The sequence below is a fragment of the Chroicocephalus ridibundus genome, chromosome 3, assembly GCF_963924245.1.
Source record: "Chroicocephalus ridibundus chromosome 3, bChrRid1.1, whole genome shotgun sequence".
In the NCBI taxonomy this organism is placed as follows: domain Eukaryota; kingdom Metazoa; phylum Chordata; class Aves; order Charadriiformes; family Laridae; genus Chroicocephalus; species Chroicocephalus ridibundus.
Genome location: NC_086286.1, coordinates 78,299,044 through 78,322,407, shown reverse-complemented (window position 1 = coordinate 78,322,407; position 23,364 = coordinate 78,299,044). Strand labels below are relative to the sequence as shown.

The 23,364-nt window shown below is 48.9% G+C and overlaps 1 protein-coding gene across 6 annotated transcripts; it reads right to left on the bottom strand.

Annotated features, from left to right (window-relative positions):
- Positions 1–3,276: 3,276 nt before the first annotated feature.
- Positions 3,277–23,035, bottom strand: DDO (D-aspartate oxidase). Of its 6 annotated transcripts, none has more exons than XR_010070371.1 (7): positions 22,218–23,035; positions 17,115–17,317; positions 16,809–16,917; positions 15,835–16,011; positions 12,639–12,795; positions 8,821–9,205; positions 3,277–7,595 (listed from the first exon to the last, which is right to left on the bottom strand). XR_010070371.1 is itself a non-coding variant. In XM_063329792.1 (6 exons), the coding sequence occupies exons 2-6, from the start codon at positions 17,284–17,286 to the stop codon at positions 7,581–7,583; spliced, it is 630 nt and encodes a 209-aa protein (XP_063185862.1). In that variant the 5' UTR covers positions 17,287–17,317; positions 22,218–22,575; the 3' UTR covers positions 3,279–7,580. The 6 variants fall into 6 exon arrangements, 3 of the variants coding, with proteins under 3 accessions (XP_063185862.1, XP_063185861.1, XP_063185860.1); XR_010070370.1 differs by having other exon boundaries at positions 3,278–7,595; positions 9,037–9,205; XR_010070372.1 differs by lacking the exon at positions 3,277–7,595 and having other exon boundaries at positions 7,602–8,946; positions 9,037–9,205.
- Positions 23,036–23,364: the final 329 nt, after the last annotated feature.

The following is a 23,364-nucleotide window of genomic DNA, read 5'->3' as shown; positions in this document are numbered from 1 at the left end:
GCCCCGACAACCAAACCAGACATTGGTCCTACCGTATCTGCTTTCTATGTAGGTGCCGAAGATTTCTACAGCTCCCTTCATTTCTCTGGGAAAAGTCTTTAAAAATGTAAAATTCCTCCTGCATATACAAATTTGTCTATGGTGAGAGCATCATGCTGGATCTCTGGAAGAAAAAGTTTAACATCAATGGAAGTTCATTGCTTCGGTGCTGTCTTTGCTGCTTATAAATGGCATCTTGCCTGGGATGTTGTTGGTAGCAAAATCTCTCCTTTGCAACAGTTGTTTAATATTTTTGATTTGATTTTGATTTAATATTGATGAAATGGCCATTGATTATGGCCATTTTCAGTTCAAACATCTTGCCTACCACCATCCATCTTCTGCCTCCACCCACTGTCAAGGCTTCTGTTTATCTTCTGGCTAGTCAAAATGTCTGCCCAGATCTCGGTGCAAAATTAAACCCCGGGAAGGAAAAACACCACTGGGAATTCCCTGGATTCGCCAAGGGCTGTTAATGGAAGTCAAACATTCCTCCCATAAAATGAGTAAATGAATAAAAATGCTCTTTTCGACTCTGCTTAACAAGCCCGCTGGATTTGGTATGAGCCACTTGCCAAAATCTACAGGACAGAGCGAAGGACGACTTTTTTCCCCTCTCCTCCCTCCTACACTCCTGGCTAATTCTTTGAAATCTGGAGTGGCGTTGGTCCGTGCACATGAAAACAGAGAGGTTTTGTGTAGAAACTTTCACAAGGTCATTTTAAAAGCAGCTGCGTGAAGAGAAGCACAGGGTGTCCTTCCCCACAGAAGATGCATGTGCCTCTGATCCTGCGTCCTGTTTTATTGCCTTGCAGATTTACGTGCCAAAGCTCTGCGATAGCCCTGAGGAACACGGGATGACATATTTATAGCTCCCCGGGTGACTTCTCAGTGGTGGCTTCGGTGCAAGCCTGGTCTCACTTCTGTTCCCTAAAACTGCAGCTGGAAATCCTGGAAGTATTTCTCCATGCCCCAAGTGACAGGTCTCCCTGGAGCCTGCACGCAGCCAGCAGCTCTGCAAGGGAGGTACAGCCCATACTCCTTCCCGTGCCTTAAATCCCACTGAAAACTCAGAGAAAGAGTCTCTTTCTGTTATCTTTTAGATGTTAGCAATGGAGAAGTAAATTGGCCGCATTGGTCTATTACCCACTTACCGCTGCTGAGAAATACGTGTCTGAACAGCTGTCAAGGCTAAAGCTCAGCTGCGTGGATCATTAAAACCACTTCTCAGCTCGCCACTGGTAGGTTTGAAGATAACAACTGCAAAAAAGTACGTTCGTGCCGTCTCCCATTAGTGCTCCTCAAGCTCGTGGGCTATTTAGGCAGCTTAACACAAGATTGATCTTGCTGTCGGGCAGCTCAGCGCCAGGCACAGGCAGAAGCTCTCTTTTCCCTCCAGCTACGGAGAGATTCAAACGCCACAGCCGAGCCGTGTGCTCTCAATTTGATGAAAGAGATAGCTGATAATTAATGGCCTGGAGAGGGGATTACAGATCACGATTTACTTTTGAGTCACGCTTTTTTGTGTTCGCTCACATACGTAACCATACCTGTGCGCATCTATTCGCTGCAGGAAGGAGAAGAATGAGATGGCCCTTCAGTAGAAGATGCTCCGCAGCTCTCTGCTGTCCCTGGGCCATCCCTTTATTTATTTAACCCTAAACTTCGTGGTATCTAGAAATGTGACTATTGCCTTCAGCAGCTGTATTTCACTCCTGGAGAGGAACAACAGTGATTTTTATGGTCTGCCTTTTATTAAATTATCTAATCATTCTGAACAAGCAAAACTCTGCCTGCTCTTTAAAGCGAGGGCTGGCAATTTTGTTGAACAGATACTGGTATAAAAATTGGAAACATGTATCGCCAGTTTCTAAAAAAGCCATCCCAGTTCACAGGAATTAAGCAGTGATATCTCATATGCAGTTCATGTGCCATTGCACAAAGATTTTTGTGATATTAGTTTGTTGTCTGTATTTCCACTTATCTATACTGTAATCCCAGACAGATATCCAACTTTGCTTAAAAATTACCCTGAATTTCTATAGCGAACTCCTATTTTCTGTATGGTTTAAAGATTACCTTGGTGTTACTCTGGGCTCTGCTTTTTCCCTTTTTTCTTTTTTGGATGCAGTCAATTTTACTGTTATTTTTACACTTCTAAGCTCGAGGATGAATATCTTTCATTAAAAAATGTAATTTGGCAAAGGGATTAATCTATAATGCCCAGAATTCTACAAAACACCACAGCTGGAGTAGTAATTATAGCTTTAAGAAGTTATATAAGCCTTTTTATTACCTGTTTTTAATGGGTTTACATAGTACAGTACAAATGCCAACGTATTTATACAGGGAATGGCAATGGCACTGGAGTAATCTAGCAGATGTCACGATCTGATCGCTGAGAGTGACTTTTATCTGCAGGCGCTCGGGAAAGAGTGCTCTCCAAGGGCAGAAGAGATGGAAGCCAGAGCACCGGGGCTGCTAAGGAGAACAGCAGCAACGTGTTCCAGGCAGCAGTTGCACAAACAAACGAAGACCCGTAATTAATGTGCTGTGAGCTTTTTCTACAGTCTGTCTTGCAACACTGTTTGATAAACTGGCATCTGCCTGTACAGTTTATGCCTCATTAAAGGTGATAGGATAAAATCAAAGCTGGGAGTGGCTGTCAGCATTCTTGACGGACCTGGTGGGCGAAAAACAGCTTTCACAGGATAGCAGGTGTGCAAAAATATCCCGGACCAGTCCCCAGGCCGATTTAATAATATGCATCCGCCTTTAATAGAGGTCTCACTCACACGTCTGAAAAGCATCCCGTCTTTGCAGGATTCTAAATTCAGTGTCACTGTCTTTTCCTGTAACCAAAAGGTTGCTTTTCGAAATTATTACTGTGTGGTCAGACAACCCTCTCCTCCAACTGGTTGTATTTTAAATGTCTTAAACAAAATCCTAATGAGGAGCAGAGAAATAGTCTTGTCCTCAGCAGAAAAGATGCCACGGCTCCCCTGCAGCCGAGCAGCCTGGCCAGGACCAGACGGTGAGGATAAAACTCTGTGCTCTTCCCGCAGGCTCCTTTCAAGGCAGTTTTCCCTCAATGCCAGGTAGCGTCAGTGATGCAGAGATGTCGGTATTGATTGAAAGTGGAATAACCTCCTTAGCCGAGAGTTTGTATATAGGTTAGGTGTTACCCCAGGGGTCATCCTTTTGGCATGTGTCTTCCCACAGCATAGAATCATAGAATCATAGAAGGGTTCAGGTTGGAAGGGACCTTAAAGATCATCTAGTTCCAACCCCCCTGCCATGGGCAGGGACACCTCCCACTAGACCAAGCTGCTCAAAGCCCCATCCAGCCTGGCCTTGAACACTTCCAGGGATGGGGCATCCACAACCTCCCTGGGCAACCTGTTCCAGTGCCCCACCACCCTCACAGTAAAGAATTTCTTCCTAATATCCAATCTAAATCTACCCTCCTTCAGTTTGAAACCATTACCCTGTGTCCTGTCACTACACTCCCTGATAAAGAGTCCCTCCCCATCCTTCCTGTAAGCCCCCTGCCACTATCCTCAGCCGTGGACATGGAAAGCAGAGGCCAGCCAGACTCTTTGAAGACGCACTGGGAAGGATGAAGTGGGTTTGTGAAGATGCAGGCACCCCTGCAGGCATCACTCCAGGCGATGAACACTCAGCTGGGCTAATGCTTGTGGCTGTGCCCCAGCTCCCGTCTTGCTTGCGTGCCCCTTGCTAGGAGAAGATCCCTTTGCCAGGATGCAGTGAATTTCTTCAGGAACAAGGTCATTTCTCTGTACTCTTGTCAGGAGGTAAAGCACATGCTTCTGAAAGCGCAAAGACTCTTTGCAGAGCCTGCCTAGTGCCTGCAACTGTCCCGGTGGCAAGGCTGGAGGCAAAGCTGGTGGTTATGGAGGAAATCCTGCCCCGCTGTCTCCCCGAGGTCCTGTCAGCGTAGCAGAGGCAGCACAGAGCAGGCAGGACTGTCTCAGAGGGCACTTACCACCCTCTCAAGGCAAAAGAGAAGCAACTACTCTGAGCCGTAGCTGGGTCAATGCCCGAAGGCAGGCGAGCACAGGAATCTCCTGGCTGGAGCCCAGGCCACCGGGGAAGGCAGGGAGGGACCCCGGTGGTGGTAAACCCAGAGCAGCATCTGGAAGAGGCAAATTTTCCCGCTAGTTCCTTACTCCTCCCTCTGGTTTAAAGCAAAGGAAAGATGATGTTCAGCGACAGGAGCCTTTAGGAACCGAGGGCTTTTTGCTCAGTCTTTGTGCTGAAGTGCTCAGCCTTACACCGCAAAGACAAACAGCGGCAAGATTGCTCTCAGCAACCCAGACAAGAACATTTTAGTGCATAATTATGGATGAGATGCAAGAGGACGAAAAAAGAGGGAAAACATCTGTTCGCATAGAGTTTATTGCCGTTCACTTAAGAGGCCCATTAAATGCCAGAAAAAGCTATTTATCCTTCTGTTTGAGGCAATTATCATGCTGCAAATCTCTGTGGCAATTCGCCCCGTGATTATTCCTGGAGTGCTGACACTGTGCAGATACACTCCCCAAATGGAAAAAAGGCATGGACCTTGCCCACCAAGGCTTATGGAGGGATTTTCAGAAGCGGGGTAGCCAGTGTTTGTCTCAAAGTCTCTTAACTTATGCTTTGACTGTGCTCAAGCTGTCATCCTACTGAACTGCTACGGAATCACCTAGCTCTTTCAAAAACTCAGTTGCAGGGAAATATTATGTTGTCACTAACCACTGTTTCTCACAATCTTCTCCTGGACTTTCAGTGCCTCAGGCCCTTTCTTTCAAAAATCAAAAGGATCTTCTTTATACAAAGCACACTTAAAACTGGGATTGCTCTTCTTGTAGCCACTGTCTGAGCGATATGGGAAGCAAGAAGCCCAAATCCAGTTCCTTGCATGCTCAAAGGAGACCAGCTCTTCCACCGACCTGGAGACCGCTGGTCTCACCAGGCTGCGAGGCGTGTGGGCAGGACAGTCTTCATCTCCTTGAAGCTCAACCCTGCACTCGTTTGGTGAAGAGGAAAGCAAGCACGAGGATCCCTCTGTGGCTCTAGTGCATTCCATGAGGGAAGGGCTGTTTTCCAGACCTTCACTTTAGCCAAAAAGTGGACTGCAGGTGCATATGCAGGTGCTTCAGAAACACCTGCAGTTGGCTTTGGTTGCTTAATTCTCCAGTGATACAGAAAATAAACAAGCCTCCCCTCCCCTCTTTGGCTCATAAATGTAAGTAAAGGCTAATGTAAGGCTTAGATATCAACGGGTTGACTGAGACTTTGATGAAGTTACATAAAAAGGCAGCAGAGGTGACAGTGAGAGGAGCACAGCATATGATGCACGTGGCACACACCTCTTACAATGTGAGAAAAATATTGTCCCCCATGGTAGGTAGTGGACATGAACAGGAACAGAGGAAAGCAACGTGGGACAGTGCTCTCCTAGTGCCAGCTGCTGTCAGTGGTGTGAGACAGTCTCAGAGGCAAAACAAAACACAGGAAAAAGTTTCCCTTGAATCTTTTTCCCTTGAATCCCGGGAAATACCAGTTTTAGGAAATTGTTCACTTTCAGCAAAGTTTCTTATCCTCTTCATCTTCTCCCCAGCTGCTCCCTTTCCTCCTAAGGCTGAGTTTTGACTCATGTCCACCATCCTCCAAAATATGTAACTTTGACTTCTTCATTGAGAAAAACAGACTGGGGGGGAAGGGGGGAGGAAATCCCCAGAAGGAAAACAGACCATTTCAGATCAGCCTTTAAACAGCGATAGTTTCTAATACCTGAGCCCCCAAGAGTGGTGTGTGGGCTGCCTGGGAGCCTGGCCAGGCATCAGGCCCACCGGCCAGGCTGCAGCCCCGCAGAGAACCCCGGGGGATGCCTAGCCCAGGCAGAGCTCAAGGGGCTGGGGGACCCCAAGTCCCCACAACACGAGGAACTGAGGACACTTGGCTGTCCAGGACAGTGGTTTCCCTTCCAGCCAGACAGTGGGGGAAAAGCTCTGGGACATGCTGCTATAGCAACAGCTTTGTCTAGGATTATAATCCCTCATTTTTATTAACAGCTGTTTCCGGTGTGCTGCTACCTTTACATTTCTGTTTCTTCAATGTTTGTTTTTTTGCGGTTTTTGTTTTTGTTATTTTTTTTTAAGCATCCCAATGACATTTTACGGTTCTAATTGATTCACGATTATGTCTTCACCCCTACTGCAGCACCCAAGCCCTCCAAGCCTTATAGGTACGTGGGAGCCCGGCAGGCACCCACATTTCCACTGATTTCAGCATCACCGCACTGGCCCTTTGAGACGGAGTGCGTGTGTGTGTGGAGGGGTTGGGGGGGGTGGGTTTCTTTCAGTAACTGCTTGATCCAACATCTCCCTCTGGTGGAAAATAGGGAATAGAGCAGGATGAAATGAAGCCTCGTACAACATACGCATTGATTTAAGATAGTTGCGAAAACGACACGAATCTCGGTCTGGGCTATGATTTTCTCTGCTACATTTATTCCAAATGAATTTGAATGTATCACACGGAAGTTTACCTCAAATAGTACTCGACTAGAAAAGAATTGCAATGAATGGTATTCACCAATTTTTCCTGTATTTTCTCAGAAATTTGGCAAATTTGTTTTAAATATAGGCAAAAGCCTATATCGAGACAATATATCTTCATGGATTTGTTTCTGCAAAGAAAATCAACAAAATTCCCTTTTGCAGAAAACTATTACTTTGTGCTCAAGCTCTAAAATCCATCATACAGCCCATCTGCCGTCTGCAATCGTCAGGATTGATAGAAACGTCTCAAAATATAATCGTTCCCTTCCTATGGCATAATTGCACCTTTGAAGTTCCCCATGAGTGTTGACAGATCGGTTGCCATCTGCCGGGAGTGCCTATTCAATGTAGATCAGAAAGTGCGGATAAGAAGGAAATGCTCAAGTGCGGTCCGGTTACCTTCTGTCCGGACATGCATGGGCTTAAGAAACGGCACAGGGATAAAAATGCTTTGCACAGGTGACAGCTAAGTCTTTCTTTAAGGGCACCTTTCATCAGCACAGAAAGTCGTGGAGGTTTAATGACCTTCCACTGTTAACCCTCTCCCGCATGCAAGTGTTTCCCTGGCCCTTGCTCTGCGTTTCCAGATGAAGACTATGGAGCCGACGCAACAGCATGGACAGATTTAGGATCAAAATGGAGTTTTGCAAATTCTTCAGCTGCTGGCTCAGCTTCGGCGGGAGCTGGAGACAACACAGGTCACATCTTTGCTTCAGCTCCTGGCACGGCTCGTGGGTGAGGAGCAGAAACTCGGGGTGGCTGATGAGATACCGGCAGAGACTGACACCCGAGGCTGGGCAGCTGAAGCGAGAGAGGGCTCATCTCAACAGACTTCAGTGGCCTCAAAGCCAAGCGGGCAGTGTCAGCGAGCCAGCTTGCAGGCATCGAAACGTTGTGACTCCCCTTTGTGGGCAGGTATAGAGGTGGCACAGGGCAGCGTCACTATGTATCTATGGAGATATTTCAGAATATTTACATTTTCCGTGCCTAGGGAGAAAAATAAGGGAGGGATGTGCAATTATTCCCCAAAATATTAGGATATATTCTTGGCAAATCGAAAGTTTCTGGAACAAAAAGCTGAGGCTCCTGAGTAGGATGCTCAGCCTTTGTGTGGCATGACATTAGCAGGGAAGAAAGCCTCTCTGAGAAAGAGTAAGATTTAAAAAGGCATTTCAAGCTAGAGACTGGGGGGAAGAGAGCCGGCAGAGAGGAGGAGGGGTTCATGATGGCATGTCCTTAAAGGTGCCATTTCGACATCTTTATAACCACAAGAAAACAGGAAATGGCAAGGCTCAATCTGGACAAATAAAGCCCCTCTCAACAGGGCAGAGGAGCTGGAGCAATCAGGCCGAATGTACGCTTGTTTCTATTTGCTGTAAGTCCAAAGATGAGCTATTGGACTAGAATGCTTCATTTTTATATAAAGGTATTGAAATATCAGAGACTTTCCAGAAGAAAGATCATTACTGGCTCATTGTAATAGCATGATAAAAATTACACGGGAAAGAACTGAAATAGACCGTCCAAATGAGGAAATGGAAAAGGACACGAACTCTGTCAAATTAAAAGCAGAAACAGAAAGGCAGACTAAAAAAAAGATTTTGAGGAAATAACTTGCTAACAGACAAAAAGCTTCCTCTGCCCCAGCAGGAGCAAGGAACCTGCCGGAGGCTCTGCAGGTGACCGGGGTACGCGGGCAGCAGCCGATCACGGTGGCAGAGGAGTTTGAGAGAAAACAAGCCCTAACACAAGAGCCGAACAGATAACTCGCGTCGGCGTTCAGCACAGAAAAGCTTAGTGGAATTCCCACGGCGGAGCCATTTGTTAAAGGGCTAATGCAGAGAAGCTGCCTCAGATTGAAGGGCCATTAGAGGAGGGTTTAGTACAAATAGATGCAACGAGTAGTAACAAATTCATGAGAAGCAGATGTTACTCGCCTGTGGGTTTTTAAGGAATGCTAATGGGAAATCGTTGCACTGTTAGGGCTCGTGTATAACCCTTTACTTAAAACAGCCACAGAAAAAAGAGGATGGCACGTGACACTGTTTTAAGTGCTGTGAGGGATCTAGAGAAATGCAAACCACTAAACCTGAAACCCGTAGCAGGCAAACGGTAAAAGCCATGATAATAGAATAGTTGCAAGGACAGATATGGACTAAGAGGGAAGAATCAGCAGAGCTTTGCAGGGAGGAGCTACGAAGCTGTGCTTCACCATTCTCCTATGGCTTCAGAGGAAACTGTGAGACTGCAGACCACAGCGATCCACTCGGTCTGATCTGCTCAGCTTCTGGAAAGCCTTTGATAACGTCTGTCACCAAGGATTCATAAAGAAGCTGATCTGGCGTGGGATAAGAGGGAAGATCCTCTCATGAGTCAGCAAATGCACATCCTCTACATAGGATAGAGAGAGGAGGTAAGTATAAATCACCTGTTTTTCACAGTGGAGAGCAGTCACCAATGACATCTGAGAAGGATCTGTAGTAGGGCCAGTGCTAATACATATAAGCCATCAGTCGGGCGGTAAATGGTGAAGTGGCTTGGACTGCTGGTGATACCAGTTTATTCAAGGTAATGAAATGCAAACTGCCTGTAAGGAGCTGCAAAAAAAACATATTCTGAGCCTGGGCAATGAAATGGCAGGTGAAATTCAGCACAAATAACATCAGAGAAAAACACCTGGCTGAGTTGGGAATCATAGAATCATAGTCTAGTTTGGGTTGGAAGGAACCTTTAAAGGTCATCTAATCCAACTTCCCCTGCAATGACCAGGGACATCTTCAACTAGATCAGGTTGCTCAGAGGCCTGTCCAACCTGACCTTGAATGTTTCCAGGGATGGAGCATCTACCACCCCTCTGGGCAACCTGTTCCCAATGTTTCAACACCCTGGAAGAAGACCCCTCACTACCCAGTCTCAGCAATGGCCTCTGAACCACCTAGTACTGTTCAGGACAAATATCTTGGAGTTAGGTATTTTTATTCAAATGGCAGTTAAAAACTTATTAGTGACTATAATACTATTGGATATTAGAAGTTATTATGAAGGGAAGTGAGATGTCATTCATTAAATACAGGATTCAGCCTCTACCATGAGTACCGTGTGCAGGTCTGGACCCTCCATCTCAAAAAGGGTACGGTAGAATGAGGAAGTCATAAAGATGGGCAACAAGTAAGACCAAAGAGATGGGATGACTTTATGTAGGTAGCAGCTATGTAAACCAAGATTCTTCAAGGTGGGAAAGAAGAGTCCGAGAGGGAGAGTGGTACAGCTCTGTAAATTCAAGAAGGGTCATGGAGAATAACTAGTCACCACTTCTCATAAAATGCATAAAAGGGGCACCATCCACATTCAAGACAAACATGAAGGCAAGGAGCTCTGCACCTGGGCAAAGAAGCATCTCCTGTTATGGAACCCCTTGTCACAAGATGTCAGGGACTACGAAATTGCTGTACGTGGCCTCAGAAGCAATCAGACAAATGTGTGGAAGATAAATCATCTGAGACCTATAAAACACTAAGCTACCCCTCAGGCGAATTGGCCAGGGTATGCTAGAAGTGACCTTCTCCACTTCTAACCATGGCCGGAGCTAGGGTGCCAGACTGATAGGCCTTGCAGATGAACCCATTTCCCCAGTTTTATCAAACAGACAACTTTTAGAAGTAAATTAGAAGAAACCCCCCTATCCTGGAGAGCAGAAGTGCACAACCAGACCTTTGGTTTCTCATGGGGCTATGAGCACCCCATTAGTATTAGCAGAGTTTCTTGGATAAGATGCACTGTTTGTTACTTTTTAAGATTAAAATAAAGAAAAAATAACCCATTCTCATGATTTTTTCATGTATTTTTTCTGTTCCCTGTTAGCTGAGGACAAAGCTGCATTTTGACAAGTCCTACGCCAACACTGCTGCCAAAAGCAGCCGCTCTGCCCTCTTGTACATTCTTGAAAGGACAAATGATGGGAGGGGGAGTGCAAAATAAGCCTGCAGAGCTGAGGAGAAGGCGGCAAGACTGCTGAAGGCAGGGCTATCTTAGGCCGATCCCAGGCACTAATTGACCTATAATTTAATTTGATGACGTTTCCTTCGACAGCTGTCCCTTGGGAAAGATAACTGTCCTCATCCCCCCTGAGAACAGCAGGAGTTGGCAGCCAGGTCTGCATATGGCCTTTCTTGGCTCTGTCAGGCTATCCCGAATGAAAGGCAAACCCCTTGTTTATGAAAGAAAACACTACAGAAGTGATCTTGATCCTGTTATTAGAACTTTATTTGTCGGTTCATTTTAATCGTGTGAATTCTTGAAGGATTTTGATTTGTTTTGCGAGGACAAATAGTCAAAAATAGTCAAAAGTGGATGCTATCACTCTTGAATGAGCCATTTAGAATCTGATGAGAGCATTAATCACTAACGGTCAGACCTGCACTTTGACAGTAAGCTCCAGTTTTGGGGAGTGACTATCTTCAGCTGCATCAAAGGGCTTGAATTACTGAGGGGAGTGTAAAGTCCAGCTCAGCCTCCGCCATGGAGTGAGGGTCAGCTGGTTGCTCAGCTGACATTGGTGGCTCAGTTTCCTTATGGCAGGGGGGCTCGCTCACATCTACGTACAGACAAATTTGTCTTTAGAGTGCTTATCTAGTCTTAAATGGCTTTTCTCTCCCTTATGAAAGTGAAGCTGGTGTTAAGATCCTTGTTGGTTTGTCACCCATTTATTTGTATCAGCTGTTGCAAGGAAAGCAGCCAGTGCTGATGCGAAGTAAAGAAGAGATCCTTACACCCCTCAGCCCGTCCTGAAAAATCCTCTACCGTAGAACAGAGGCCGTGTCAATGCTGCCATTGCCGGGGAGGGAGGGAAATCATCTGTGTCTGACAACAAAATCTGAGGGGCTCAGAGAAAAAAAGACATTTGCAAACAAGTGTGAGGAAAGACGCACAAGTCTGTAGCTCATACGGGGCAACCTCCTCTCAAAGAAACTTTATGTTAAGTTCCCTGTGGTGTAATATGCAGTGATCAGTGTCACAGACCTGCTCTTAAAATCACGCTTGCCTGATCACTGTGCATGACAGTGACCTGACATTGCTTTCTGTAAGAGCTGACCTGGAGCACTGTAATGCAGCACTGTGTGGGGTTTTCTTTTCCTTGTAAATCACATGGAAAATGGTAAAGTTTGTTAGTCATATGTCAGGAGCAAGGGTAATACTAGATGAGATTTGGTAACAAAGGAGAGAACTAGCTTTTACTGAATCTAGTGCATGCGATACCCTTTAGATGCAGATGAAGAAATGGTAAATTGATGTTATTGATATTATACTGCAGCAATCTGATCCCTGTTATGTGAAGAATATTTACATATCTTGCCTTCTCCTTAATATGAGGCTAGGAGAACTGCCCAGGGCAGAAACAATGCTAGATGGAGGAGAAGGACAGCCGGACTAATACTTGGATCAACCCATCATGCCTTTCCAAGGTGGCAGCTGGAAGCCAGGTGAGCTGCTACCAACCATCTGCAATGGCACAAGCTGTTGTCTTAGGTTCCTTCTATCCAGTAATGGAATAAAAGCCCAAAGCTACTACTAGGAGATGCAACACTAGGCTGTCGTGAATGGAAAAGAAACCTCTGGGATTCAAAGTCTGGCCCTCGATGAGGAGCCTTGTAGGGCTGCAACGCATTCTCCCACCAAGCGAGCAGCCTCTTTGGCTGTGCCCCTGTGGACTGAAAAGCCACCTGCCCCATGCCCATAGTTGTGGACCACTGGGAGCTTAACTCCTCCTTGGCTCAAGACCTCTCTCTCCAGTCTCACGCTCTGCCTGGATGGCCTCAGGCCCACCTTCACCTTGATATCCTGAGCTCCCCGCAGCGAGGGCTCAAGGGAGCAGCACCTGTCAAAGATGTCTTTGGTAGTGCCAGGATCGGGGGAGAGACTCCAGTTCTCCTTTTCCCTGGTTCCCCCTAGGGTTACCCTATGTATCCCTGGGTAGATGTAAGTTAAGCCATCCCCATCACGGATGAAGTTTTTCACCCAAGGAGCATGAACCTTGAGTACTTGTCCCCTGACGGGGAAGAGCTTCTCATCCCCCACCAGCTGCTGGGCTCCAATGCCCGCGCAGTTGACAACGATGTTATATTCGCTGTGCAGCTCCCACAGGTCTGCAACTTTTCTGGTGGAAATCTGGATGCCAGTTGCTTTCAACCTGCAAAAAGACTCCAGAAGTGAGGCAGAAAAGAAACCACTAAACCCTCATGTAATTGTTATGCACGTTAAGTAAATGAGATAGATTGCCTTTAACCTACCACTCAAAACCAAACAACAGATGGCACAAAAAGCAACGAAAATGCCATGGGGTTTCTGTTTGTGATTTGTCTGATTTGGTCTCATCAAATCTATTTTTTAGCTTGTTTGGGCTGGAAAAGACACAGCAAGTTGATCAATATTAGAGAAGAGTCTGGCATAAGACCCTAGACAGACAGGAAGGTCCTCATGGTCTCATTGATTCATTTCTATAACTGTACCAAGCTTTAACAGTTCAAGCACGCTTAAAAATGTCAGATTTATTCACCAATGTACTTCTGCTAGTGACATCACTATCGTTCTACACCCCTTTTATTGTGCTTATTACACACCGTCACATTCATTCTCAACTCACCCCCGCGATACCAGGAGCCACTTTGTCATCCAGTGCCATGTGCGAAGCCCTGAGGTACCCAGGATGTTGCCAAAGGCTGGGCAGATGTGTCATGGGAGACCCACACCCTTCTAGAGCAGCAGCCAGGAGACACCCAGGACAGCTCAGAACACTATACATCCATGTCTGCCCTTCAGCCAAATTCACCCCTTCTTGAGGTTCATCTTTGAGCTCAATTTCAAGCCAAATTCCACCCTGAACTTGCCTGATGCTTGATAGCCTTTCCTGTGGAGAATCATAGAATCATAGAACGTGTTGGGTTGGAAGGAACCTTTAAAGGTCATCTAGTCCAACCCCCCTGCAGTAAGCAGGGACATCTTCAACTAGATCAGGTTGCTCAGAGCCTCATCCAGCCTGGCCTTGAATGTCTCCAGGGATGGGGCTTCCACCACCTCTCTGGGCAACCTGTTCCAGTGCCTCACCACCCTCACAGTAAAGAACTTCTTCCTTAATGCCTAATGTAAACCTGCCGTGCTCTAGTTTAAAACCATTGCCCCTTGTCCTATCGCTACATGCCCTTGCAAACAGCCCCTCACCATCCTTCCTGTAGGCCCCCTTCAGGTACTGGAAGGCCACTATAAGGTCTCCGTGGAGCCTTCTCTTCTCCAGTCTGAACAACCCCAGCTCTCTCAGCCTGTCTTCATAGGAGAACTGCTCCAGCCCTTGGGTCATCTTTGTGGCCCTCCTCTGGACCTGCTCCAAAAGGTCCATGTCCTTCTTGTGCTGAGGGTTCCAGAGCTGGACACAGTATTCCGGCTTGGCATGAGGTGGAGTCACCTCATGCTGGCAGCTGGATCCAGGTGCTGGGGTGGTTTTAGCATGAATAAGTTGCTGGGGATTTTAGCACGAGCAAGTCGGGAACAGATCTGCGATGATGATGCACTAAGTGGGAAGTCCTGCCCGCCGCAATGCCCTGGCAGCTGTGATCTGGCAAAGTGATCAACCTCCCTATAAAGGCAGCGGTTTCCCACAAAGGCAGTGAGCCGGGGATCCAGGGCACAGCTGGTGCTCTGGGGGCTGGGGTTTGGGGGCAGCAGGACGCTGAGGCTGGCTCTGAAGAACCAGGGAGGTCTCATGCAGCAGCTCTGTCTGGGACAACTTGCTGGGAGAGCTCGTAAGTGTTGTAATTGGGACTCTGCCACCATGGCATAAAAAATACACCAATAAAAAAACTGCTGAAATCTCCTGAATTCAGGCAAGCAAGCAGGAAAAAATTCCTGAAGTCCATTTTTGGACCAGCAAGGTGGGCACAGAAACAATTTTCCTTGTGGATTGCCAAGAGAATGGTCTATAAATACTGCTCAGGTCGCTAGGGGTTTGAGAATTAGTTACACATTTAATATGCTCTCATTTCTCATCACCAGAGAGAAGAGAAAGTAAAGGAGCCTGATCGTCTTACTAGACTGCATCCTTTGAGAAATAAGAAAGCTACAGCAGGAATAAGGAGACAGCAGGTGTCACATGGCGGATACTAAATGTGTTGAACAACTTGGTTGTGCTTCAGCGGAGGTTTCCGATTCTGTTAAGGGATGAAACATGACAGTGCGTGTGTACCGAGGAGGCGGCACAGACCTCAAGCAGCACTGGTGCCACTGGAGTAATCCCAGCCACAGGACACGGTTTTTCACGTTTTGCAGTGAGATGAAAGGCATCCGAGCAGCTGGCTGAGCTGGCAATTTGTACCACAGTGTCGGTACACGTCTCTTCACTTAACCTCAAATCAGCTTGCAGCCTGCCCCTTTCTCTCAAGCAGAGACAGCTAGTTGCTCATTTTAAGGGTACTTAAGCGGATTAAATGCACACCCCAGGCGTCAGAACCTTTTCAGCTCTGCATCCCAACTCTCCTACAATTCTCTGAAATCCATATATTTTGGGAAAAAATTGGAAACTGCCCAATTTTCTAACTTTCATGTCAATCCAGGCGTGAATTCTGAAGCGACAACTCCTCGTAGTGAGTGCTTCACCCATCTCGTGCAGGCAAACATTTCCAAAATTTTTGTTAGAAGATGATGCTATTTGACCTTTTTTCACCTGACTGGATTAAGAAATGACCAAATTTGAGATGAATCAATCCAGCTAATTCTTAAGTGCAAAGTATTCACAAATAAGACATCTGCCCAGACATGCATTTTCTCCCAGGGGTTGGGTTGATCTTCAAGAACAGAGGGATGCATTTGGGAAGTTTGGCAAATGAGTTTTCTTAGGACATGGCAGGTTCCCGACATACTTTCAAGGTCTGGCTGGCCAAGCGTGGCCCCTGTGACTCTGTCGGTCCTGTGCCCAGAGGTGCTCCCGCTCTGAGCCCCACTGTACAGCCACAGTGGTAGAAAGTGAACATTGCACAGGTGGGGCCTTTCGCATTTTGGAAAGATGGGGTATTTATTACCCATGCTTCTCCCCAAGGAAAAGCTTGCTGCATTTTCCCCAGTGAGAAACAGCCCTTTTACAGTTTTGCTCAACCCTAAGGCTCCCAAGGAGTCCCCAGCTGCCCCCCAGCTCCCTCTGCCTGGGTTTCTCTCTGCGTGCCCAGCCTGCAGCGAAACCAACCTTTTCTCCAGCCACAGCAGGTAGGGCGGACAGTCACATTTCAGGGTCGTAAAGGCCTGACCAAATTGGTGCTGCGGAAACTTTTGGAGTTCTGCTTCGGACATTGATCGAAAACCCAGGACGACGTCTGACCAGAAAGGTAACTCTTCCTTGGGAGTGTTTTTAAAGACCTGCCACCTAAAAGGACACAGACAAAAAAAACGCAAAACTTAGCCGCTATTGCTCTGCCATGTTATGTGTCACGGCAACCCTAGCACAAACCCAGGAACTCAGGAACCTGTTCCCACTCATCAGTGCAGCTCTGCAAGGTTAACAGCAGTGGGGAAACATTGCTGCCTGCTGCTGCAACACCCGCCTTGGCAAACGGGCAGGGGGCTCTCATAGCCCAGCTTGAGGGTGGCACACGGGCTAAATAAACTGGAGAGAGTTCTTCCAGCTGCGGAAGAACAAAGCCCCCTCACACAGTGTCCCCACCACGGCCGCGGCCACCCTGGCTGGACCTTCATGTAGGGCCACTTGCACACCTGGGCATATTTTTTTGGGTACCCATAAAGCTACGGAGTGCCCAGCCTCAAAGCGCCCAAGAGGCAAATTTCTGTGTACATAACAGGCAGCATAAACACGCCAATTGCATCCCTATACCTAGTTGCTGAAGCTGGAAGGTCCTGCAGTCCCATCCCTATGGAGACCACCCCTGCTGCAAGCAACTGGTAGATGACAGGATGGAAAACATCAGTTATGAGAAGATATTTGTTGCTGGCCAGTCTAGAGTGGTTTCTCTGTGTACACCTGTGCATGAATTTTGCTTGAAAATACATAGTATCTGAGCATCTGCGATGCAGTTTCTTGGGAATATGGTCATAAGAGCTACTCCATGCAGGGAATACGCCTGACCTCCAGCAAGGAAAACCTCTCTGCCTGGTCCAGCACACAGCACAGATGTACCAAAGGCTGCCCTGGGGGGCTGTTCTTACCCAGAGACGAGGTGAATGCCAGCCTCTGATGCCTCGGCTGAGTTGCTGATGGCAAAAAGGTAAGTGAAGGTCTCTTTGAACCACTGCTTCTGCACGTGGATCGGTGTGCCTGCATGTAAACAAAACCAAATGTGCAGAGAGGAATAATGCAAAGAAGAGAAGCGCACAAGCCGGTGTTGAGGAGACAGGACAGACGGGGAGCACAGGTTGTAGCACCTTTCTCCCTGAAGCTCTGTGCATCGCCGCACACCCGGGCACGCAGCCGCACGCAGTGCCACAGGCAATGCCACGCCGGGCTGCACGCACCTGGGTAGGTGTGAGGGATGAGCATCCCGGCTGCGACATCGCTCGTTGTGTTGGGGCTGAACTGGTCTGAAAGGACAGTCACGGAGCAGCTGGGGCAAGTCTCCGCGATGCACAGTGCTGTGGACAGGCCGACGACTCCGGCGCCAACCACCGCCACCTTGGGTGCTGCCATCTCCAGGATGCAGAGCCAGAGAGGTCCCTACCTGCATTTGGAAATAACATACCCCATGTCACCTATATCCCTGCCAGACATCCTCGTCAGGCTATGAAATACCCACACAAGATGTAACATAACCCCCCTGGGGCAGGTAATTGAAGACTAACTGCTGCACCCACCCAAGACTGAGGGGGGGATTAAAAAAATCACCATCCTCAGGTATGACAACAAGTTTTTGGGAAGTACTTCAACAGCCAGTACCCCATCCTCGGCACAAGAGCAAAGGGCAAGAGAGCGATCTGCACGTACAGCACTGGTGTTCGGGCCGCGGCAATCTGGGGCAAGGCTTTTTCAATAAAACCCGAGGGAGTGAGGCACCCGTCAAGTTTTCCATCGTGTCAGGGGCAAAAGCTGGAGCTCTGGGGCACCATGAGCAAAAAGGTAGTTTGAACATCAGGATCTCCAGCAAGGAGGTCCGTCACTGCCTGGGCGGCAGAAGCAAATCACACAGGAGGCAAATTGGTTACGTAAAGGGTCCAGCGCACTGTGGAAGATGTTTTTCTTAACATGCACATCTTCGTTCCCCTGCGGTGCAGGGCTCCTCCTCTGACCCTGAGGACTGGGTTACCTGACTAGTTCTGCCCTAGAAAACGTGAATTTTAGCTATTAAACACAAATGCATAGTTTCACAAGGTACGGCCTGGCTGTTTACACTCCCACATCCAAAAATTGTTTGGGCCTTGATGCCTTGGTGGGAAAAGTGTGGGAAGAGAAGCTACCTGTACACTTGGGGATTTTGTGCCCCTAGTGACCCGAGGTCTTCAACCCACCCTTGACCCCCGTACCTGCCAGCGTGACCCACTGCCTTGGACAGATTTGTGAGCATCCGAGGCTGCCACACTCTCCTGGCAGCACATGGTGGTCCCCACAAGCCAGCCAACCTCGCTGCCCCAAGAGCCTGTGTATTTTCCTCTCTCTGCCTCGCTTTATAACCTGCTTTATGTCCTGGAGCAGCTCCACTCCACTCCTCAGCATCTTCAGCTGCTGTTTGCTACTCCAGGAGGTGCAGCATCTCTATTTTCCCTTGTCCTGGACAAGTTTTGGAGCTTGGCATCTGCCCTGGTGAGTGGCGCACAGCTCCTGGTTGATACTCACCTGGCTGCCCGTCCCAGCGATGTGCCAGCCTCTGTGCCCATCCACGGCCAGCGAACAGGTTTCACACTGGCAGAGGCACGAAGCAGAACTGAACCTTCCAACTCAGTGCACTGTGCAAACTCCCCGAAGCCAGGAACTAAATGGGCCCAAAAAGAGACTGGGAAATCTCAGAGGTGATAAGCCCTTCAGCAGCTTTGAAACAGGGGAGCTGGGGCGCACCTGCTGGCTCGGGCACTCCTGCGAGGGGTTACTGCCAAAAGCTGAGCAGGGATGTTGGGGGAGAATCTCCTTTGCCTATGACTTTTATGTTTTCCTGGAATATCTACCAATATTGACTCTTGGAGGGGATGCTGAGTGATATAGACCCTTGGTCTTGCTCCCTTATGGTCTTTCTTTCTCCTACAGGACTCGGTCTTCCTTGATTGTAGAAATCCAGCCTCGCTAATTGCATTCCGAGAACCTCTTCTGGAATGCAGTGCCTGCAGTTACAAGGATGGGCTGATTTCCCATCTTCCTGTGGCTTTTGGCGTCTTTGATGTAAGTTTAGGCAAGACGGACTGTGTGGGAGTATGATGGGTCAGGTTTATTTAAGACATCTTTGCTCGCAACCCTTCACACAGCTTCTCACTTACCCCTGAGGTTTTACTACTTAAAATTTGATGCCCCTACTATGTAGGAAGGGAGAGAGGAGCAGGCACCGTCGCCCATCACTGCATTCCTTCTGCGTCACAGCCAAGGGTTGTTACAACCTCTCTTTGTCCTCTCAGGGAGGTGCTTACCTTTCTCCCTGTTAATTACTACATCTCCTTTCGCAAGCCCACTATAGAAGTGCCCACACAGCAGGGGAAGAGGGCACAGATGAACCCTGAACCAGAACCGCTGGCCTGCACCACTGCCACCCACAAACACAAAAAAAACGAGAAAAAAAAAAAAGTAACAAGAAATTAGGGGAGTTTTAATAATGCTGAAATTACCCTTGTCATGAAAATTGGTTCTGAGAAAGGTCTCTAAACCTGTTTTTATTAACAAACCTTCTCGCTCAGCACTGGCAGCTGTGGAAATGGCGTGTGGCTGTCAGCACGCCCAGCGAGGCTCCCGGCAGTCCACGGACCACCATAGTCCTGCTGGAACATACGCGCCAAGTACATTACGCATCTGCCGGAGACGTGCTCTCAGCTGCCCCTCACCGCTCTCGTTCACTGAAGCCCGTGGACCGCGATGGAGATTGAGTTTCCTGACTGACCTCCCCGCCGCTGGGGAAGAAAGGGGAGCTGTGGTTTGGCGGAGGCTCAGATTTCACAAATCTTCCCAATTCGGATGGGATTTTTGCAGACAAGCCAGTTTGATATCAACTGATCCCAACGTCGCAAGGGTGGGAAGGAGCTGACGGCAGCGCTGGAGCCTGTGGGAATGGCTCAGAAGGCCATGACGGGCACCCATCCATACACGCCATTTTTCTAGCACTTACTGCTGTAATCCCGGAGTACGTCAAGGCTGAATGTGCTCATGAGCCAAAAATTAACCGTGTGCAAAGCAGAGGCTGCACGTGTTGGCATGAGCAAGCGCAGCTCGGGCTTTGCAGAGCCACCGACCCGGCTGGGAGCAGGACCATCACCCGGGGCTCTGCCCTGGCAGCGCAGCCCGCCCCAGCAGGGAGCCCTACACCTTGATGGGAGGGCACAGGAGGGGAAACACTATTTTTAGCGATGTGGCAGGCCAGCTTAATGCCAGCAGGGGTTGTGTGGGGGGTGACACACTTCTCACCTCCTCAGACTGGCTTGTGTGGAGGGTTTTGCAAAAATCAGCATTTAAAAAGCAAATCAGTTGCAGTAACTGTAGGAGGGGAGGAGGGGAAGGGTGTCAGGTGCCGTTTAGCTCTCTGGCCTTTCTTAGTGCCAGAAGAATGGGACGGAAGCCAGACAGAGCCACCTGAAGTTGCAATTCTCCAGCAAAGAGGACACTGGCTGCCTGACGTGGGCTTTGTGCCCCTGCCACCCTCCTGCTCCTCCCAGGCCACAATATTTTTTACAATTTTGCAACGTTTTGTGACGTGACTCAATCTTCCAACTCCTGCAGCTGAGGAGACAATATCAGCCTCATGTGATGCCAGGCGGTCCTTATTCTTTCTTGCCTCACGTAGCTGTGTTATCTCCACTGAGTGCCACTAACCTTCAGCCTTAACCTCGTTCTAGCAGTGGATAACGTGATCGATGTGGATAAATACACTGGTCAACAGCACACATACACGCACACACACACAGAGGAACGTGCGCTGTCAGCTCCAGCTGTAGCCTCTTGGCCCGCAGTGCCTCCAGGCTGCCCCTCAGGCTGTGGCGGACCCAGGGAAACCGGCATCCCTCAGCTGGAATAGCTGCACGAATGCTATTTCACTTTGGCATCTCTGCGTTACAGGCACAGCCCCTCGCTGTACCCTTTTCCCCCTGTGGCCCAACTCCATGTCACGCCTCCCTGGCAGGCTGGCTGCTCTTAGCCTGTGTCGCAACCCAGCGGACCTACCAAACTAAATGAATTTACACACCCAGACGAACACTTGAAAAAGCCCGACTGTTCTGTTGACCAGAAAATGGCTCAAGAGGAAGTAACTAAAGAAAACCCAAAGCTGTCACATTTGAAGTCCTGTGGGGTTTTTTTGGAACTAACTCCCCATAGCGAAGTGCTGAAACATTTTTTTGGATCGCCTGAAGCCTGCGGTACCGGGGAGCAAAGGTTCCAGCCTTTCTGAACTGCCTGAGGGGATCCTCGTCCACCAGGGTGGCTGTGCCCATCATCTCAGTCTGTGCCTGACATGGAGAATTTTCTCCCTTCCTTTTTTTGCAGATCCCTCTTTTATTTATTCACTCCCCCAATTTACAAGCGCCCTCGGTGTTGCTTCCCTTTGCCTGATGCCAGAGAGGGGTTTTGCCAGACTCTTTTGCTAGAGGTAGATACAGATGGTCATGAAGCTCAATCCATTCCTGGGGGTTTGCTGAGGAGGGGGGCCTGATTTTGGCCTTTTGACAGCGGCCTGGTCCCATTTCTGTCATTTGGGCTGCTCTGTGAGATGTACATTCAGGACCTGCCACAGGACAAAGGTGAGGATCCTCTGTCTTCACCGAACAAGGGATTCTGGAGGGTCCTTGGGATCCCCTCAGCCTTTCTGCACATACAGCACCACTGCCAGAGAGCGGGTATTTCTAAGCCATCCTCACAGGAGACCCTGAGGCTACCAGGGAGGCCTCAGCTCCTCTTTTAGAGACCTGTTTGCATATGCACGCACGGGAAATACCTCCTAAAGGATGCTTGGTTATACCCACCCTATAAGCTACCAACAACAGCAACCTCCACCAGCAGCACCTACACGCCAGGCGATGCTCTTGCCTTTCTCCAAACCCAGAGAGGTCTGCGCTGCCCGTTCCCGCAGGGCGAGGGCTGTTGAGCCCGTTTCCCTCTCCCGTGCGGGGAGAGGGGGGAAGCAGGGAGAAGCCGAGGTTTAGCAGCCCGCGGGGCAGCAGGGACCCCACACCCTCGGCCCAACCCTGCGGCTCACCCCTCACGCCACAGCCACCGCCTGGCCGCCTCTCTGCGTCGCCGAAACCCCTCCCTGCCCGGGCTTAAGGTGCTGGTTCGTGCCCGCTGGAAAGTCCCCGGGGCAGCGACAGGTCCCCGGGCGCCTCTCCCGGCCCTCGGCAGCTAAAGGGCTCCGGCGTCTAACGTTTCCCTCTTCGAGTGGAAGTACGGTCCAAATAAAACCAAGCCAACCGGCAAGGGAAGCGGGGGAGAGAAGGCAATACCTGGTGAGGAGAAGGCCCCCGGTCCCGCCTGGAAGAGCCGCCCTCCCGGGAAGCGGAGCGGGAGAAGCCGCAGCGCGTTACCGGGGGACGCGCAGGGGCCGCCGGCGGCTCCCCTTCCCCCGGCTCCGCGTCCCTCCGCTAATGAAGGAGCTGTTTGTGCCGGGGCAAAGGCCGCCTCCAGCGCTGGCACCTCTCCCGGGAGAGCCCGGCCGGGGCCGTGCCCTTCACCGCCGGCCGAGAACTTTTTTTCCCTTGTCGATTTCCCCAGAGGAGGCTCAAGGGGCCCCGCTGTCCCGCAGGGAATGCGTTGTCTTTTTCCCTCCCCCTGCAAATAATTAATTATGTTCTGTATGTTTCTGAAGCTGCCTTAAGATTGCCGTAGTGCCTGAGCAATCGTGCTGGCAGTCAGGGTGGCACAAAGACGGCGTGTCCGTGGACCTGGTCATTTCAGTCATCGCAGGTCGATAAAGAGCAGGTTCCTGCTAAACCGCAAATGCCTGATGAGCACAGCCAGGCAGGTGTGTTCAGATTTAACCTTTTTTTCAGCAGAAAACCACAAGTTTGTCAAATACAAACCTGTCTGCAGGATCACTAGGATGAAAATGTATACCAGGGTTTGTCGGCCTCCAGAGCATTTGCCATCGGCAGGACATTTTGGCTAATATTTGCCAGCCTGAGCCTTCGTCCCTGAACAGGCTCAGCAGGACAGTGTTTGCAGACCGCGCCCCTCCAGCCCCGTCGAGCAGCATTTGCAATGGATCTTCCAAGCACATGCCTTTTCTCGGTAGCCATTTAAATGCAGCAGCCACCCAAAGGGCATCTGCACAGCCAGCAGCAGCGTGCACAACACACCACCAGCTGTTCTCACCTCCCAGTCTAGCTGTGTTCTTTAGTAGTAAAACTAAAGACATGATATATTATACATACGTAATCTCTGACCTTTGTAAGATGCATAATTTTTAGCATTTTTTCCTTTAATGGTGAAAGGAAGAAGGAAGAATTTTGCCAAAATTATAGTATAGCTGGACTTTTCTGAATGTTTTGAGAAGATATGAAAACAGGGTATTGAATACGACAGAGGCGAAGGCAGCTGAATGAAGAAAGCTTGCTTCTTTAGAAATGAAACTCTTGATGGGTTTGGTGTATT

Bases quoted from the DNA above. Each gene is read 5' to 3' on its own strand.
- DDO (XM_063329790.1), bottom strand. From the start codon at position 17,286: ATGGCAGCACCCAAGGTGGCGGTGGTTGGCGCCGGAGTCGTCGGCCTG. The intron at 16,918-17,114 runs GTGCGTGCAGCC...GTTTACATGCAG, and splicing joins CATCCCTCACACCTACCCAG to GCACACCGATCCACGTGCAG. The intron at 16,012-16,808 runs GTAAGAACAGCC...GTGTCCTTTTAG, and splicing joins GGCATTCACCTCGTCTCTGG to GTGGCAGGTCTTTAAAAACA.